This window comes from Panonychus citri, unplaced genomic scaffold, assembly GCF_014898815.1.
Source record: "Panonychus citri isolate SS breed McGregor unplaced genomic scaffold, ASM1489881v1 Contig00108, whole genome shotgun sequence".
Lineage (NCBI taxonomy): Eukaryota > Metazoa > Arthropoda > Arachnida > Trombidiformes > Tetranychidae > Panonychus > Panonychus citri.
The window spans coordinates 117,847-137,673 of record NW_026515513.1 but is presented as its reverse complement, the minus strand read 5'-3'; the positions used below and the strand labels follow the sequence as shown (position 1 = coordinate 137,673).

The following is a 19,827-nucleotide window of genomic DNA, read 5'->3' as shown; positions in this document are numbered from 1 at the left end:
TCGAAATTGATTAATCAATTTTTTCTTATTTTTTTTTTAATTGTAATTATAATTATCGAAATGGAAAAATGAGTATAATGATCGTTTTATTGATGAGAAATGAATAGTTGTCTTTGGGAGTTGGAAGGAAATTAATTAGATCAACAATTAGAAATTGAATTCAATTATTTGAAAAGTAATTTTAATGATTTATTTACATGAGAGATTTTGAAACAATTGATTTTCAATGAAACTTTTTGCTAGGATATGAATGGATAAATGAAATGACAGAGAAAAGCAATTAACGAGGGAATGCTAATTTGTTGAATTACTAATAGAAAATAATACAAAAAGAAACAATTAGCATCCCAATTAAACTTTCTCTCTTGATTAATGTTAATTTCATAGTCTTAATTGTCGGAAGGATGGAGCAAAAAATGACCACAAATTTTTGCTCTAAAAAATGTTACAAACGGTTTTCCTTTTCTTTTTATCATTCTTATTGTTAATTGTTGGATTTGTGGTTGATTGAGTTCGTTTCTTTTTGTAAATCTCTTTCATTAGGTAATAAAATATCGTATCGACGTTGGCGCGAGTCTTAGCACTTGTTTCAAGATATGGCACATTCCAGGAATCGGCTAACGCTTGAGCCTCTTCTTTGGACACATTTCGCTTCTCATCAAGATCGGCCTTATTTCCGACCAGAAGAAAAGGTATCGATGATTCATCACCTTTAACTCGAAGTATTTGTTCACGAAATTCGTGTGTGGCAGCGAAAGATTCACTTTCCGTTATTGAGAAAACACAAAGAAAACCTTCACCCGAGCGGAAGTAATTGTCTCGTATCGCTGCATAATCTTCTTGACCAGCGGTGTCCAGTATATCGACCATAACAGTTTCGTCATCTACATGAGCCTGTTTTCGATAAGTATCAGCTTTGGTCGGCTCATAATCTTCAACAAACTGAAAAAATAGAGAAAAAAGAAACAATTAGTTAATCAAATGAGATGATTTCGAAAATTTCTCCAACAATTTAAACTCATAGTTAATTCCTCTCACTGGAATTGATTGATTGATTGATTGATTGAGGATTAGAACTTCAATTGTTTCAACTGATTGTTGATGGAACATAATTTTCACAATCAAATTGCTTTTCCTTTGTAATCATCATCTTAATATCATATTTAGCTTAATAATCAAATTGTTAATGTATAATTTAAATTGTGAAAAAGTTAATCTTCTCAGTGATGATGATATGATTATGATAATTAAAACACTCCCTTAATCACTGGACTATAATTTATAAATAGTTGATCATTTAAACTTAAATAACTTGATAATCAAGTGATTATCTGTTAATCAGATTGTTGCTGATTAATTTACATTATTCAACCAAACAAATCATCATTATAAAATGAATACATTGATTATCTAAATTTGATTAGTCAAGTCATCGTTAATCAATACTGATCATGATAATTGAATTATCTTCTCAACATTTAACTGACCTGATTTAATTTAAGCACAAATCATGATTGAAATTAAATTTCCCTTTTATCGCCAACAATTTATTTCCAATGTTTTTAATTGTGTAATAAGATAATCATAATACAAATTAAACAGTTAATTTTAATTGTCATGATTATCATTAACCTTTTTTTTTACTCCTAAATTGTTAATCTAATGCTAATCTATTTAAAGATACAACAATTTAAGTGTAGTGATTAACATGTTGATTAAATTTTCTGGTTTAAGTGACTTTCAATTTCAAGTTAATTCAGTTAACAAATTTAAATGAAAAAGTTAATTTTTTTTATTCATTATGATGATCTAGGCTAATTAGAGTTAATTATGATTAGTCTCCCATGAAATGAATAAACAGTTAACTAAATCACATTTAGTTGATTGTTGTTTAACCAACGTAAATGTTAATTTGATTGAAAATAACTAAATCAACAAATACAGAAAGACAAACGGAAAAGTAATCAAAGTTAATTGTTATTCAATATTGTGAATACAGTTAAATGAATGACCATTGAATAAGTTGATTATAATTAACTGGTTAATCCATTAATTGTTAACGTACAAAGTTTTTGAGACAAATGAGAAGCACAATTTAATGAAAGGGCAGAAAACAATTAAACTGATTGGGATGAACACAATTTGTTAATGATGAATGATTGATGAAAATTGATTTACAGTTGATCATTGTTATCGTTAATTGTTACCGTTGAGACAATTGAATCTTTCTTGATCACTTGCGATTCTAAAGGTATATTCATTTGGGTTGGACGACGAGGTCGTTGATTAATAACATCGTAATTAAACAATGATGATGTTGATTTAATTGTTTCATCGGCTAATGATGAAACTTGATCATCGTTTTTATCACAACCAAATAGGATGTAAAAAAAGTAACAACATCCGAAACAATCAACACAATTAAATCCAGGCCAAACTGGCTTCCATTTTGATGATCTTCTTGATTTAATTGTTTCAGGCTCATGATTAACTTCATCTTCATTATCATCATCATCTTCCTCATCCTTAATTTCATCACCATCATCATGATAATCATTGGCACTTGGACACTTATCGTTTAATTGTTCATTACACTGATCCATTGATTAAACTTTCTGATGGTTGCCAGTTAATTTGGACAATTAAAACCACTATTTTGATCACTATCTTGATTATATTGTTCACAATCAACTGTTGATTATCAAATGGTAACACTATCAAACTATTGTAACATAATGGGTGTAAAGATAATTGTGTAATTAATCAATTAATTATATTGTTTGTCATATTTAGGACTCAAATAATATAACAGGAATCAGGAGGGAAAATGTCAAATCATTTAATGGTTAATTTTTCACAATTTAATTTAATTTAATTTACAACTGTGAAAATGTCAATGTAATCTATGTATTAGAGGGCAACAATTAGTTAATCATTACCTTTCTTGTGATTAGCAAGTTAATCATATTGATGATTCTCAATCGCCAATAGGAAATGTAAATTGTTTCCTTGATCAGTTAATCAGTTGAAAGATTAATAAAAAAGATTTGATTAACTATCGAAATTGAAAAAAAAAGTTTTAATCGAATTTTTTTTTGTTCTAAATTTTCAATAGATTATAGAAACAATTAAATTTGATTGTTATCTATTAACATTCTTTTATTATAAAGAATTAAATTGTTGTTAATTGTTGTTTTCGTTTCCACCGTTATCATAGTACAATCAACAGTTTGATTAATCGTGAATTTAATTTCAATAGATAATGAGTTTAACTAATCATAGAAAAGGAAATGATTGATATTAATTGTTGAGAGTTTTTTTTATTAATTGTAAATTCAGATTGAATAAGTGGTTTATCACTCCACCCTTAAATTGTGATCAATAAATTGCTCTGATCATTAACTAAATCACACCTAACACACCTAATCAAAATTAAGGTGAAATCTTTTCATTACAATCAACAATTTATTAACTTAAACACTCAACCTTTGATTAGATTTTGATTTCTTTATCTGATAATCAACCTTCACTTAATTGTTGGGTAAAAGTTTCAAATGATTAACTCAATGGATAATGATTAGGTCAAGAAACGTTGTCACAAAAAGAGTTAATTAACAACACAATTAACTTCCTGGTGAATTTGCCAAACACAAATTAATCAACAATCAAGGATCAGAATCGTTTGATTTTCATCACAATTGAATCTTTTCAAATCAAACAAGAATCACAATCAATTTGATTATGTTACAACTGTTAATTGCTGTATGAGAAAGACAGAAAATAAAGTTGATTGTTTCAAGACAATTAGTCAACATCAATGTTATTCAAATGATTAAGTTTCCGAGAAATTAATTGTTAACAATATGTAATTAAATTCAATTGTTTCTCATAGATTTTATTTTCTCATATACAATCATCATCATCATGGTAAAATTAATACTTAATTAACCTTGAAATTTATATAAATAAATTTAGAAGAAATTTTTTTAATTGTTCAACAATCAAGTTAAATCTTAACGAACGACAAAAAGTCAAAATAATGACAATTGTGAGAGTTAGTTAACCTAAACACTTTGAAGATGATGGTAAAAGTGTAACAATTTACTTACAATTAACTAACAATTAACATGTTCATTGCGTGTTACCCTTTTAAATTGTTACACAGTAATCATCATTACTATTCAAGTGATTAAGTTAATTGTTTATACAAATGAAAGATGAACTGAAACCAATTAATTTAATCCAACATTTGATAGCATCTTTTTTTTGGATTATCACAACATCACAACAATTAACTTGATAATTTTCAACAATAAAATGATTACTTTGAGTTACAGTAACAATTAAGTATCGATTGAAACAATTGATATACTCAACTGATGATCCCTTCAAGGCAAACAACAATTAAATTGTTACTGTAACAATTAACTGAGTGTCATGAGTTTTTAATTGTTATGTTATATTTTTAATCATTAGAAATGAAAATCTTTCCAATTTTCAAAATTGATTCAAAATTATTACAATGGTTTATAATATAAATGTAACTGATTGAAAGTCAATAATACTGATTGATTGACCATTTCAAAATCAATAATACAATTGAGATTATGATTCAGCTGATTAGTTGTTGATTAAAGTTAATCACCACCATCATGATAATATAAGTTAATCAAGTTTCATTTCTTGTTTCAATTTCATTTCAACTTTCAACCGGTTTCCGATTCAAGGTTAATTTAAACAACTTCAGGTCACAATTTAAGTTACTATTAATGACGATCAAGTTAATCAACAATTAGTATTTACATATAAATATAAATTTCTCCACTAATTGGTAAAAAAATAGCGGAAATGATTAACATTTAAATTCCTTTTATTCATTTCATGATTAATCATCATGATCCTCATCAAATTGTAACAATCAGGGTAAACACAATTTAGACAATAATCTTGATTGAAGAAAAACAAAACTTTAACCCAAATTAATCAATTGAACATAATCAAAGACGGAAATTACAATTTACCAATGATAATATTTAAATCAAGATAATGACATTACCTTTTCCGGTTAATCATTAGTAACTAGGTAACAACAATTTAATAATGATGATAATGTTGATTATATTATCAAAAAAAATTAGGGTCACTTTTGATAAACATTGTTAATCATTGGTTTAGCCTAATTGTTGTTGATTTAATTGTTGATTGTAAGTGTAACGTGATTCTGATTGGTGATACTAATTTAATCTAATCAAATTAAGTATAAATTTAGTTCTCGATGAAACCTTGATTGCGAATGTAAATTAAACAACAATTAAGAAACGAGTAACAATCACTCCAGCTCTTAGTCTCTGATAACAATTAACGTAATTAACAATTTCCAAGGTTTCATGATAACAATTTGAAACAATTTACATTTAATAATAATACAAACGGGAAAACCTAAACATAATTAACTGATTGTATTATTAAAAAAATTTGGTTATCATTATTATCATTGAAATCAATAAATCTAAATTACAATTGGCAGTTGGTTAAATTTGATTATAATGATTGAGAAAATTAGAAATGAATGTAATCAAATTAAGTTACGAATTAATTATTTGGATGAAACTTTCGATTCCATGAAATCGGTTCAATAGTTTCAGGTCACTTTTATCAACGATAACAAACTTATCCAATTGTTGTGACAACATTGAATCGATAAGATAACAAGATGAAAATTATACAATCAAGTTGATCTTCAATTGTCAGATTAAAGTGATATAATGATGGGAAACTTTGATTAACCTGAGATTTGATTAATCTTAATCTCATCTTCTCTTAATCATCATCATTATGTTGCTTATTTTTTGTTCATTCCCTTGTCATAACTTATCGGTTGATTTAATCAATGTGACCTGGAATTTGTTGATCATTTTTCAAATTTTTTGACAACAAAATGAATCAAATCAAGGTTGTTTACCATGATCATCATCATCATCATCATCATGGTAAACCATTAATTCAGTTGATCAGATTTAGAGATGATAACTTGTAATTTCAGTTTTACATGAAAAAAAAAGTATCACTTGATAATCAAAAGTTATTATTAAATTGTTGATGATATTCAAATGCTGGAAAAAGTTGAAAAAGTTTTCAATCGTGGTAACAGTTAGTTGATTAATGTACAGTAGTTAGATGATTATTTAAATTGTATTATTAATATTTAATTGTGTAAGGGGAAAATTTGATCTTCTTGTTGACGAATTAGTTGTCATCTTAATTGAGATGATTGTGATTACAATTTAGACTGATTGTGATTAGAAGTCACGAAAAACAAATTGAATAGCAACTAAAGACTCATGGGAATTACTTAATTATTATAATGATGATGATTGTAATCATTGGATGGTTAGTAAAATTGTTCAACACGCAATTTATTATTATTATTATTGTTGTTGTTAATTGTGAGGTAATTGTTGGTATCCTGATGACAATTAATAGACAGAAAAATTGTCAAAATTAATGAAATTTGATGATCACAGCCACGAGATAGCTTTTAATTTTTTCATCACGCTGAGTTAATTGTAATCAAAACAATCAAAGCCAAGGTAATATGAAACTCTGAAATTAATCAAACTTTTAGATTAAATTAATTTCCAACTACCCCGAGCAATTTAAATCAATACATTCATACCATGGCTTTAATTTGATTGTTAGTAAATTATATAGATACCAATCATCATTAATTAATATTATTATCGTTACAGAATCACAATTATCATGATGATGGATCAACAATTAACTTTGGCCTGAATTGATGACAGTTGGTAAAAAATTAAAGTGATATTATTATTTGTTATTAGAATGAAAAAAAAATTGATCTTGAATCCGAATCTAAATTATCATCAATTGATCAAATTGTTATGAGTGGTGGTCATTAACTAATCAACGTTTTCAAAGCTGATGAAATGTTAATGATTAATAATGAAAAGTAATCAATGGTTGCAAGTAAGTTTATTGATCAATTTATGGATTGAATGATTCACACAATTTAACTGAATATAAATGATAACAATTAGAAGCGGGAACTGCGTGTAAACGTTAATTTAGTAATTGGTTAACTATTATCATCGTGATTAACTTGTATGTAATTGTGAATATAAGTTGATTGAACAAGAAATAAGATAATCAGTTGAATTGAAGTGAATTAAGTTCCATCATAGAGTTAACTTGTAATCTATTTAGACGATTGCGTGACTAAATCAGAATCGGAATCAGATGAACAATTAAGATGCAATTTGATGAAATATGGAAATGATAATCAAAGGTAAACATTTAATGGTTAGTTAATGATAACCTTTTATCATTTCATGATATTTAGTTGATGTTATTCAGATTCTAACCATGATTTAAATTGTTATCAATCTAGTTGAGAGTATAAAATTATGACATTTGAATGAAATATGATCACCGTAGCGATGACAATCAACTAATCAATCAGTTTAATCAACCTCATGGCCAATCAAACAAAGTGTATTTAGTTACGGTAGGAAAGTTTTCCCATAAAAACAATAGCAACAATTTAATTACATTAAGTATTTTTCTGTTAATTAACTAATTAGTTAAGATTCTGGTATTCTAATGATTGGTCAAGAAAGTGAATACTATTAATACAAACTGGTGGGTGTGTTGGTCAGTTTCATTTTGCCAATATCAATTAGTTATTTAAGGTAATTAATTGATTTCTTTAAATGGATAATAACCTTGGAGGTTGATTAAAATTGATTGTTCCAGGTTGTTATTAATTTAATTTATTGTTACTTAATGAAAATTGTTCAATCCTTAAATGGTTAACAGTGACAATGAAACTGAATTAACTTTCACCAACACAAACAGATGATAATAAAAAAAAACAATTACATTAAACAATAAGAATCAATTTGTTAATCAACAACAATTGACTATCATACGAAAAACAAAAACCATTATAACTGTTGATTGTTATTAATAAATTAATAATAATAATCATATTAATCAGCCTATTATGTTTCAAGGAGATGAACAAATTATTAGCTAATCAACTACAATTAAAATCGTGATAGTTACTCTCATGTATGTTGTATATTATACTGATAATATACACCAAGGTGTCATGGTGGTTATGCTTTCAGGGTGAATTCAGTTCAATCTTGGAACCGGAAAACATTTGAAAAATTGATTGTTGTCCCCACACACTAATAAACACCAGGTAAGGTGCCAAGGTGAGGTTCAATCAGGTGAAAATATTGAAGAAAAAAAAATCAGCGGGAAACACGGAAAAAGTTTGGAAACTTGAATTGGCCGTTTCAATGACCTGGCTCTTTCTTTTTTTCCGCTGGACACTCATATTACTATTCATTACAACAGAAGTTTAGATTCTCTAATGGGTAGGGTCAAGGGATGAACAAGGTCAGGTAAACAAAAAGTGTACTGGTCAGTTTTTCATTAAATTTTCTCTTTTCTTCTGAGAGTCGGAAAGGTGATTTTTTTTTCTTTCAAGCTTATGACCTCAATCTTCTAGTGGTCAGCAGCTAATTATGATCATTGTTTCCGTTACTTTTTCTTCAGGTTATAAGTTGATTTTTAAATCTCTTTTCTTTCTTTCAAAAGCATTCAATTATTAAGAATATATAATGATTACAATTAAGAGGATTAAAGGGCTTCTATTGTTGTTGTTGTTGTTGTTGGTGAAATTTGATTGTTTCAAATGGTTACTTTGGTTAATTAACTTACCTCATCGTAGAGAAATTGTAATGTCAATGCTGATTTACCTACACCTCCAGATCCAACCATAATTATCCGTAATAGAGGTGGTGGAGTGACCGGTGTCCGATCAACGTTTGGACGGGTCAATGTATTTGTCTTTGCTTCAGGTCCACGGGTCGGATTTACTTCATTGGTACGTTTCTTGAAGTGAGGAGCGATTCGACTTGGTAGAGGGAAGAAATTATCAAACAATACGAAATTAATCATCTAATTGACCAACTTACTCTAATCACGATTAAGGTAATTTAGACAATAGTCTATTCTCTGCACTTACCTGGTCCAATATTCGTGAACATTTTGATATAAATTGTTGATACTTTTTCTCATATTTTCATTTAATTTTCTTATATCATCCATTGTTGTACAATCCCTTCAATCTCAAATGGTTAATAATTAAAGATTATATTGTGAGATTGTTGATTAATTTTCACGTTTGTAAACCACTTTAAGCACAATTAAACACTTTGATTGTAATAATAATCAATAATATGAGATGATGATTAGACACAATATTCAAAGACAACATGAATACACATCAATAACTAACTGGAATGATGGAAAGTAATTAGCAGATTATTGTTATTACCATTATCATGTAACAATCACAATTAATGGACAACAAATCAAAGTATTGGTCAATTGATGATGAAATGATGATGATGATGATTCCTGAATCGCTTTGACTTTTGTTGTCCGTTTGGTGTAAAAACCTTCAAAAGTCAGTTGATAATCAACGATAACAATTAACAGTAGATCACCAAAAACACTGATGAATGAAAAAAACGTTTTCTAATCCAATTGTTGTTCATCAATGAAGCTTGAGAGTTGAAAAGATAATAATTAAGTGTGTATAATAGTTGCCAGGTTATCATGTAATATGAATGATAAGTAATGAACCTTTCAGAAAGTTAATCAAGACTGAGAACCAGTTTATCTTGAAGAAAAACATTTACAAGAGTGAGATTGAAGATGAGGATGAAAGATGATGATGAGGGAATTCATTGAGGGGATGAAAATAACAGGATGATAATATAAAAATAGCTACTTGGATGGATATGGTTTGTAAGGTGTCACTTGTATTGGAGTTGTTACCACCCTGTAGGCTCATTAAATCATCTAAATACAGTTTGTAAACATTAATTATTGTATGAAAAAAGTTAACAAACAAAAATGTCAACCTGGTGATACACAATCACCAAGCATTCATAATGATTCATTGAATTATCAGCTCGTGTTTGTTAATTGTTGCTGTTGATCATCATCATCATCATCATGAAGATTATAATGATCATGATGGTTTACACTATTCTGATGATTGTCTACAGTTTGCTTTTCTTTTAACAATTAACAGGTAATAAATGTTGACAATGATGATAATTTAATGGCTACAATTAAGATTAATCCGGTGGATGTTGTTTGTTTGTCATATCAAACAATTAGGTCGCATTTGATTGGCATCTTTTGATTAATTTGTTCCTGACTGATACTCTATGGTAAAAGAAAATGGCTCCTAATCGATGAACAGAGATTAAGATCTTGATTGTTGTGATTAACTGTACAGTTGATCAGTTAATTGTTGGCAAACTTTGAAAAGGTTGAAGATGAATACACACAAATGCTTATGGAAATGATTGTTGATAAAAGTTCAATGTTGATGTAAATGGTGATTAGTTAATTATGGTTACTGATTGTTGTTACTTGATTGTTGTTTCCTTGTTGCCAAATGATTTAAAACACAGAAAACTTTTTACAATTAACTGTAATTCACCGTGAATATGATTTTTGATTGTTGTCTATTGGTTAGTAAATTAGGCTTGGTAAACTAATGGTTTGAGTTAATGGTCAACTTGTATATACATTTAACCATCAAGGCGAAATCATCGTGAGTGACCAACACAATCAACAGGCCACTTAATCACTTCCGTGGTTGATTGTTAGACCAGAATATATATCTTGATTTACGAAAGAGTTACTTCTCTAATTGTTTAACTTGATTTTACATCTTTACAATTGTTCAATCCATCATTCCAATAGCTTATTTAGTTACTTAATTTGCTTCCTCTTTTTGTATATAAACGGACAAAGTTTTCACTTTTTGTGGTTAATTAAACCTTAATTTGATAGCGATGATAATTGTCTTGATAATGATCATAAAAGGGTTAGTTTAATTAACAGAAATCATTGGATTAGAGGATAAATTGATTTTGTAGATTGTTACATCTCTTGAGATTTAATTTAACTCCAATCAGAGTGTTGATTTCTCCCAGTGAAGATGATGTAATTATCCTTAATTGTTGCTGGTTAACTGATTTTCATGTTAATCGTTCAAATCAATTTCTTTCATTTAGAAATTAAACTAACCACAAGAAAATAATGGAAAAGTTGATTAGTTTTTTCATCCGAATTTTCATCTTAAGCTGATTAATTTAATTCCCTTAATTTAATTGACCACAAAGGAAAAGAATTAAAAAGAAACTAATATCCCGCCAGAAGAAAAGAAAAGCTTCTTTTCAGAGAAAAAGAGAAAAGTGAAATTTTTGTTTTCTTTTTGTTTCAAGTTTTCTATTTTTCTTTTTTGGTGATTTTTTTATTAATTCTAATCATGGATTCTGATATTGATCGATTTCTAAGTGATAACCAATTCTTTCAGGACAGAATATCACCAACTAGTTCATCTAAGATCTTCGCTGTTCAGGTCAATTTTGATTTCGGACAAGGTCACATTTACCGTGAGTATAAATAGTAATGTTATTGTTTGAATCTCGATCTGTATTTTCATTTTTTTTCTCTCTGTCATTATTTTCTCTTTTAGAAACATTGAACAATCAACTAATTGTTGAGCCTATTAAGGCATTGAAAACAATACAATTTAAACTATGTAATGGATTAAGAAACCTTAAAAAAATATCACTCGACTCTTTTTCCCTTCTAATCTTTGTGCCAGTAGATTTACCCAACATTGAAAGGTAAGTAAAGTAGCTTTTTCATTTGTTCCTCTAACCATTAGTTAAGTTAATTGTTATCTAATCATGTTTCATCTTCTTCTCTTATATGATTATTAGTGCTGTAATTGATAGTAATAGAGATTTATATTTGAAATCTGGTCCTAAGATTAACCGGTTAACCAAGATGAAAGATTTTCAAATAATCTCAATGTCAGACATCAATAGCTTCAAATTGGCTTCTCTATATCGTTGTAAATGTTTAAAGTCAAGATTTTACAATTACCTAATTGATGGCCCACCAAGGAAAGTGGTCAAATGTGATTGTCATAATACAATGGAAGAGACAATTAAGGAGAGAGTTGTTGTTCAGAGAAAATCAGTTCTCCTGAGAAAAACCGATAATTATAACCCAAGTGAGACTATAATTTATTTTCTATTCTATTTTTCCGTTTTCTCTTTTAATTATGTTTATTTTTGTTCTTTTTTTATTATTATTTTCTCTCTTCCTCTTCCTCTTCTCATAGGATTGTCACCAATATTGATTCACTTTATGTCAACAGGTGATGAGAATTATGAAAAACTAAGACTAGGAACTCATTTATCACAAATCGTTGGTCTCTCATGTTCCTATGAAGATAAACCTGGTTCTTGGGTTAGAGGTTTAGAAGTGCTTAATTACCAGATGAGCTTAGATATTCAATCTGCTAGTCATGATCTTAATTGTTTTCTAATCCCAGAAAATATAGAAACAATTGTTGAATGTAAGGTGAAATTTAGACAATCAAATAATTTACAATATGCTAATTCTATGTTCTAATTTATTTCAGCTTTCAGAGAAATCTCTCCATTTTCTTTGGCCTTAAAACTTTGTGATCTATTCGCTGGTGAATTAGTCGGCGAAGGAAATTTTCGCCTAAAAATGGGACCTTTAATCGCGATTTTAAATCAACATGGAACCGAAGTGAGTGAATTAACATTAAAGGTTAAGCAAACTTTCAACACAATTTAGTTTTCACTTTCAATTACACTTGACGGATTATTAAATTTACTTTACCATTTATTTACTAACCTAAATAAATGAATTGATTCTGATATTGTTAAACTAAATTTCTAAAACTAAATTGTTTAGCAACATCAGCAAGTGAATTGATATTATGCTCTGTTTGCATTATCATTATTGGAAAAATAGATTTCACTGTCAATTCTTGCTTCCTTTATCCACTAATCAAAGTTTGCTTGCCTTATCATTTATTGATAGATTATTTTTAAGTGGCTAGAAATTATTCTAGATCATACAATCTGTGTAATTAATCATATTGTTGATTCTATTCTTTTGCATATGATTAGTGCCAAGAGAAGTCATTTCTAGCGGTTGGAAGCGACGCTGGTACAATTCGCAATCTCTTACAATACTCAGCTAAATTTGTCCAAAGAGTAGCATCTTATTCATCAACCATTCCAATATCCGCTATACCAAGAAAACGAGACACATGGATCGATTCGGGTTTCCTACAATTGGTATCCGATGGAGTTGGAATCATTAGTCTTGACAAGGTTTCAGTTCGAGATGAGAGTCAACTGATCAGCGTGTTAACCCAAAATCTTGTGAAAATCAAAATTACCGATGAAAAATTTGACTCTGTAAGAGACATGGAAACTAACATAGCAATTTGGGCCTATGAGACTGAAGATAATATTGAGAGACGAGTAAAAACCAAATCATCATCCCTTATAACGACATTTGCTCTAGTCTATGAATCAGAATCTAATACATTTGCACCGAAAAGTTCTGAAATCACTCAAGAAGATTGGAAAATCTTTTTCAATTCACTATCATCATACAAACCCAAGTTATCAACTGAAGCAGAGGAATTTCTACAAAATTACTTCCTCGCTGTTAGACAGGATAGAGAATGGAGAGCAGACATGCAATCATTTCCTCTTCTTTTATCGGTTGCAACCGTTTTTGCGAAACTTTCATGTAGAAATCATGTACTTACATGTGATGCGGTTCTTGCAATCATCATTTTTGAGAAAAGTCTTAACACCAAATTTGGCAGCGGTGGATTGAGTCTCTCCAATCTAACTAAAGACAAAAATAGACTTATTGGTCCAGGGGTAAGTGAAATTGAACAAAATCAATCAACTATTTTTGGTCAAACTAATTTGGCTTCGCAATTAAATCACTTTTTTTTCAGGCTGCTGAAATCTTGGAACGATGTAGGAAAAATATTGTCGATTACATTGAAAACTGTGGTGTTGGTATCGTTAACAATGTTTCGGAAGAGTAATCATTTGATGAGAGCGAAAACAAAGTCAATCAATCGTAAAGAAGGAGGAAATGTTTATATTTAAATTAAATTGTCAATCAATTTATTTTGGACAATATCAAGTGATCATATCAATTTTGATTATCAATTTACATTTTCCATTAACCAAAATCATTTTTCTCTACTAATCAATTTTTTTCTTCAATCTTCTTTAATTCTTAAAACTGTTACTATTAATATTTATACGTAAATAGAAAATAGTTTTTTTATTTATTTGTAATCAACTCAATTCCATGATAATCATCATGGAGACAATTTACACAAATCAAGTTAATTATCCAATCATGTTTTCTTTTCTCATTTTAAAAGTGATTCCAATAAACCAGTCAATTAACTGTTATCCTTGATTTAAGTTGCTCTCTCATCTTTGAGAGTATTTTTTTCCTCTTAATTAACATTTAACGTTAAATTCATTCCAATCAACGTAATTAATTGATTGTTGCCTGAGATAAATTCCGCGCCCACAGCAATTTAGTTGATCATCTTCCGGGTTTCTTTTCATTTGTAAATTGTGGTCAAGTAAACAACTTAATCTTGTTTTCTGTTGCTTAAAATTAGTTACAATAGTTAACCAAATCGTCTACTTTTTTTGTCTAAATTGTTAACAATCAACACAATGTCTGGTAAACCAACTTTGATTATCATTCTCAGTGGAAAACGTAAAAGTGGTAAAGATTATGTTACAGAATTAATTGAGAAAAGGTAATTAACTTAACTAATTGTTTTCGTATCATCAACCTTACTCTTGATCTTAATTGTGTTTTAATTTAGATATGAAAATAAATTAGCAGTTATTCACATTTCTAAGCCAATCAAACAAAAATACGCTGAGGTAAGAGCAAACAATTAACTTATTTTTCGTTATTTTTGTAAAATTAATTGATTCTAATTGTTTTAGTTACATGGAGCTGCTTTTGATGAACTGATGAAAGCTTCACAATATAAGGAACAATTTAGATTGGATATGGTTAAATGGAGTGAAAATGAGAAATCAAACCGAAATGATGAAGCTTATTTCTTGAAATTAGCAATTAATATGGAAAATGCAAATGAGAAAAAGGTTTGGTTAATTGCTGATGCTCGTCGACCCGCTGATTTGGCTCATTTTGATGAACAACAATTTAATCAATCTAAAGTGATCAAGATTAGAATTCAAGCAACCGAAGAGACCAGAAAATCTCGAGGTTGGATTTTTACCAAAAACATTGACGATGCTACGACCGAATGTGGCCTCGATTGTTACACCGATTGGGATTATGTCTTTGACAATGATGGAACCAGTGATCAGTTAATTGAGAAACTCAATGTAATCTTTACACAAATAGAATCAGCTTTGTGAGCTTTTAATTGTTACTCGAATTGACTTTTAAATTGTTTTCTGAAATTCTGTCTTTTAATCAGCAAACTAGATTAAAGTTTATTTTCATATGCGAATCCGAGTATAATTCATCCTCATGATCAAAAGTCAAATGATAGATTTCGGAGAAAATTTTTCTCAATGAAATTTTGATAATTTACTATTAAGAAAAAATATCGTAACTTATTTAAAGATTCTTAATTATATCTCCAGCTTGAGCTAAAGTCTCTTGTTTCTTGAAAAACAGAATCGAATGAAATTCTCAGCTAATTGTTCATGTTCCTCAGAGTAAAAAAAGCTCGGTGGGATTCCTTGGAGTTTCTAGTTTGGTGATTAAATTCAAATAGAAATAAATAATTAGTATGATTGTTGATTGTTGCCCTTTAAGTTATCTTACCTTCTCAGTTATGAGCCATTTAGTGAAACGATAATCTTTTGTTCCTGTTGCAATACTAGAGAAATTAACACGTTCAGCTAATTTAGAGAAATCGGCTAACAGGAAATAACCTCCTTCTGGAATAGTTGGATTCATATTGGCACTTGTAAGAACTTGAACCATTCGATCTCGTTTTTCTTCCAGATCATCTGATAGCTCTTTCCAATAAGATTTATTGGTACCATGATTAGCGATCTCAATCTCGAATCCACGAGCAATAGCTTCTTGTAAAGGTGTAGCACAAGTATAGACACTATTTTGATGGATCAATTGTAAAGGTCTCATCATTTTTTCTGATCCATAAGCCCATCCGATTTTCCATCCAGTTAATGAGAAGGTTTTCCCAGCTGATCCAACGGTAATTGTCCTGTCCCACATTCCAGGTAAAGATGCTTTAGAAAAAATAATTCAGAGAATTATTTGATTAGCTTAAATATATCTTGATAAGAATTTGGTTATTTACCCATTCTAACATGTTCTTTTCCTTTGAATACAATCCATTCATAGACTTCGTCCATCAAAGCGATAACGTTATACTTTTTACAAAGATCACCGATTTGTGTCAACTCTTCTCGAGTGAAAACCTAGACAATAAAAGACAAAGCGATGAAGAAGATGAATGGAAAAAGTAATTTGCAAAAATCTATTCGAAACAGATGAAATTTTAACCAGGAAGATAAAATATAATCTATGAAACATACTTTTCCAAGAGGATTGTGAGGTGTATTAACAACGATCATCTTTGTCTTATTGGAAAATTTTGATTCAAGCTCAGTCATATCGAGCTTCCAATCTCCACTTGAGATTACTCCAGAAGCATTAGCAGGAGGCCTGAGGGGGATAAAAACGGGTTTACCGCCAGCAAGTTCAACCATAGGTTTGTAACAATCAAAAAATGGCTCAATGATGATCACCTCATCTCCAGGATTGACCCAAGCCAAGAAGGAATCATAAAGAGCTTCATAAGCTCCAACAGTGACCAGAATCTGATTATTGGGATCAATAGGACGTTGAAGAAGCTTCGAATAGAGTTGACCAAGTGCTTTTACCAAACGTGGATGTCCCTTTAGGATGAGAAAAATTACCAAATAAGTAACTACTCATGGAGACAATTTAACTGAATCAACTCAGTTTATAATCTACTCACAAATCCTCGGGTGTATTGTTGCAAGAGGATATTGGTATCATTTTGAACATCCGCTAATGCTTTAGTCACATGAGCCGGAGCTGGATAGTCAGGGAACCCTTGACCCAAATTAACAGGCTTGTGGTCAATTGCAAGTTGTATAAACTCATTCCTATAGAGAAAAGAAAGGAAAAAATTAACAGAAAATCATCTTCAATATGACATGAAATCAATTTACCAAACACTCAATTTATGGCCTTCAAGTCGATCAGCAGGCCTAATAGAATCAGAATTATTGGTTGACATTGTTCGTAAAACCTGAAGAGTTTAGAATGTAAACAAAATGTGAGAGAGACAAAGAGAAGGTAAAATTTGAATCGTTGGTCCAGTCAAGCGAAATTGGAATGTAAATAGACAATTACCTGAGTAAAGAAAAGAAACACAATAAGTTGATGGATCAATGGAAACATGGTAATCAATTTTCAGGACAAGGAAAGAGAGTAGAAAATAAGTGAAAATGAATTTAAGAGAAAATGAAAATGAACTTAATTAGAAAAATATTAAGAAGATCAAATTTTTACCTGATTAATCCTATCACCTTTCAACAACTTGACACCTCCCCGTCTTAAAAATGTTCTAGATAGATTAGTGATTAACATTATTCACTTAATTCATATCTTATTTAACCTTCTTTCCAAGACAACAAATGTAAACAAGTTAATCAAATCAGAGAGAGAGAGAGAGAAAGAAACAAAATAATATTGAACAAACCACTTTAACATATAACAACTTACTCTAAATCTTATGTATTAATTTGGTTTCCAAGTGAACGATTAGGATTAAAATTAAAACTCTTCACTTAATTAGAGGAACAATTTGACGATGGTAATGTAGTCAAGTGGTGATCGTTGCTGGAAAACTAATAGATATCAAATAATCAGCAAGTGACGTTGAACATTAGGTTAATTACCTTTAGGAGAGAAACATCAATATGATTGGAAAAACAAAGAGAACAGAAAAAAAACATCTTTAGGTTTGAATTTTATTCCAATGGCGCCAAGAATTAAATTCTTTTCTTTTAAAAGAAAATTTTTCTTTTCCATTTGTTTACTTTTCTATTTGACTTCTCAATATTCACATTGTTTTAATTTCTTCTTGTTTTTCACTGATTCTCTTTTTTTTTAATTGTTTTTACATTTTAATTGAATTTTAATTTTATTCTTTTGTTTAATGTAATCAACCTTTCGACTGGGTAACAGGTATTTTCCTTTCCATTTATTGATCTTATTGAGTCATGTCCAATTACTCAACAATTTCTTTTCCTTGGTGTTGATGAATTTGAAGAGAAAATATTTCATCATCTGATTCAGCAGTTTGTGTTATTTTTTATTCCTTTTCTATTTTGTCTTCCTTTTAAATATCATTTTTTTTCCTCTTTCGATTTTTTCTTCTTCTTCTTCGCGTATCTGATTAAGTTATTGTTATTATTGATTGTTTTCTATTGGTCTTTCAACGATTGGTGACTTGAGTTATTTGGTTGTTTCTTGATTGTCTCTGTCTCTCTTTTTTTCTTTGGTTGGTAACAAAATGGAAGAGGATAAAAGGTTTGATTATGGTGCTTCTTACTCATTTGATCGACCACCGCCCTATGATTATAATCCTAATACCTATGGAGCTGGACCATCTTCTTTTACCTACAATTCAGTGACTAATCAGGATCCAATGAAACCTTCAGCTCCAATTCAGTCTCAATCACTAACTGGATCGATTCAACCAACACCAGGTAATTCATACTTGTGATATGTTAGCTTTAACGTAATTTATACGATTGTTTATGTAGTTTGTTTTAATCTTTTTCTTTATTTCAATTTCCATTTTTTTCTAGTAGCTGTTAATAATGTCCAAATCCATATAAGTGATAAATTTGGACCTTACTCTCAAAATGCTATTTGTCCTCATTGTAATCAATATATTATCACTAAGGCTGAACCAGTTTCTGGAGCGTTAACTTGGTTTACTTGTCTTGGTTTAATTTTAATCGGATGTTTCATCTGTTGCTGTTTAATTCCGTTTTGTTGTAATTCCTGTCGAAATGTTGATCATAAATGTCCAAATTGTAAACGTAAAATTGGACATTATACAAGAATGTGCTGAGAATCTTACCAATAAGATTATGATCGAAGTGAATGTGATTACGTCAATATATTAGTTCTTCGACCATTTCATCAAATTAACGAAACGGACAATCAACTGGTAAATCTCAAATCTATTCGACCGTTAAATTTACTCTCCCAGCCTTGCGAAAAGTGAGAAAAATTCATCCAGTCCTGAAATTGCAATCTAATTTCAATATTTTAATACCAAACATTTTAATTGATTGGAATTGACGTGAGAAAAGATCTTAAAATCTAAAATGAATCTCTTATACAAAATTTTACTCTCTATGTGTAACAAAAGACAATTTTTCGAGAAAAATTAAATTGATTTACTCTGTTCATCAATAAACCAAATCGAGAAAATAATCAAGTATTGATTACCTTGATTCAAATTAAAAATGAATCATTGATATTTATTTTTAAGATCAATAAGTTTCGTTTCAATAAATAACTAATTTTCTTGAAGTTTAATTTATTCATCAGATTGTAAGTTAAATATTAGATGATTTTCCATAAATAAGACATAAATTGTTTCAACAATTGGATCATCATAATTAGTGAGAATGGAATCGTTTTTCTTAAATTAAATACCAAAAATGGAACACAATATGAGCTAATGAGAAATTCTAAGATTAAAGATAAAGGAAAATTTGTTAATTATCTTGGAGAAGAAAAGTAAAAATAAACTAA

At 29.3% G+C, this 19,827-nt stretch overlaps 5 protein-coding genes across 7 annotated transcripts; 3 read left to right on the top strand and 2 right to left on the bottom strand.

Moving 5' to 3' along the window:
- Positions 1 to 69: 69 nt before the first annotated feature.
- LOC128389569 (ras-related protein Ral-A-like) lies at positions 70 to 11,095 on the bottom strand. The gene is made up of 3 exons (XM_053349179.1): positions 9,062 to 11,095; positions 8,755 to 8,950; positions 70 to 942 (listed from the first exon to the last, which is right to left on the bottom strand). Exons 1-3 carry the CDS (start codon positions 9,142 to 9,144, stop codon positions 436 to 438), a joined length of 786 nt encoding a protein of 261 aa, XP_053205154.1. The 5' UTR covers positions 9,145 to 11,095; the 3' UTR covers positions 70 to 435.
- An 81-nt stretch (positions 11,096 to 11,176) lies between these two features.
- LOC128389560 (uncharacterized) lies at positions 11,177 to 14,215 on the top strand. 2 transcript variants are annotated; one of them, XM_053349168.1, is made up of 7 exons: positions 11,181 to 11,516; positions 11,600 to 11,753; positions 11,850 to 12,145; positions 12,257 to 12,493; positions 12,560 to 12,693; positions 13,080 to 13,850; positions 13,931 to 14,215. In XM_053349168.1, exons 1-7 carry the CDS (start codon positions 11,390 to 11,392, stop codon positions 14,021 to 14,023), a joined length of 1,812 nt encoding a protein of 603 aa, XP_053205143.1. In that variant the 5' UTR covers positions 11,181 to 11,389; the 3' UTR covers positions 14,024 to 14,215. The 2 variants fall into 2 exon arrangements, with proteins under 2 accessions (XP_053205142.1, XP_053205143.1); XM_053349167.1 differs by having other exon boundaries at positions 11,177 to 11,516; positions 13,080 to 14,215.
- A 194-nt stretch (positions 14,216 to 14,409) lies between these two features.
- On the top strand, positions 14,410 to 15,496 carry LOC128389574 (phosphomevalonate kinase-like). Its single transcript, XM_053349183.1, has 3 exons — positions 14,410 to 14,764; positions 14,834 to 14,894; positions 14,961 to 15,496. Exons 1-3 carry the CDS (start codon positions 14,679 to 14,681, stop codon positions 15,399 to 15,401), a joined length of 588 nt encoding a protein of 195 aa, XP_053205158.1. The 5' UTR covers positions 14,410 to 14,678; the 3' UTR covers positions 15,402 to 15,496.
- On the bottom strand, positions 15,447 to 17,974 carry LOC128389561 (kynurenine aminotransferase-like). The gene is given in 9 exon segments (XM_053349169.1): positions 15,447 to 15,662; positions 15,665 to 15,740; positions 15,817 to 16,247; positions 16,319 to 16,439; positions 16,557 to 16,919; positions 17,003 to 17,153; positions 17,220 to 17,299; positions 17,563 to 17,671; positions 17,776 to 17,974. Coding segments are annotated over 8 exon segments (1,356 nt in total). The 5' UTR covers positions 17,641 to 17,671; positions 17,776 to 17,974; the 3' UTR covers positions 15,447 to 15,606.
- A 113-nt stretch (positions 17,975 to 18,087) lies between these two features.
- On the top strand, positions 18,088 to 19,540 carry LOC128389575 (lipopolysaccharide-induced tumor necrosis factor-alpha factor homolog). 2 transcript variants are annotated; one of them, XM_053349184.1, is made up of 3 exons: positions 18,088 to 18,240; positions 18,457 to 18,764; positions 18,867 to 19,540. In XM_053349184.1, exons 2-3 carry the CDS (start codon positions 18,569 to 18,571, stop codon positions 19,133 to 19,135), a joined length of 465 nt encoding a protein of 154 aa, XP_053205159.1. In that variant the 5' UTR covers positions 18,088 to 18,240; positions 18,457 to 18,568; the 3' UTR covers positions 19,136 to 19,540. The 2 variants fall into 2 exon arrangements, with proteins under 2 accessions (XP_053205159.1, XP_053205160.1); XM_053349185.1 differs by having other exon boundaries at positions 18,091 to 18,764; positions 18,870 to 19,540.
- The last annotated feature ends 287 nt before the right edge of the window (positions 19,541 to 19,827 follow it).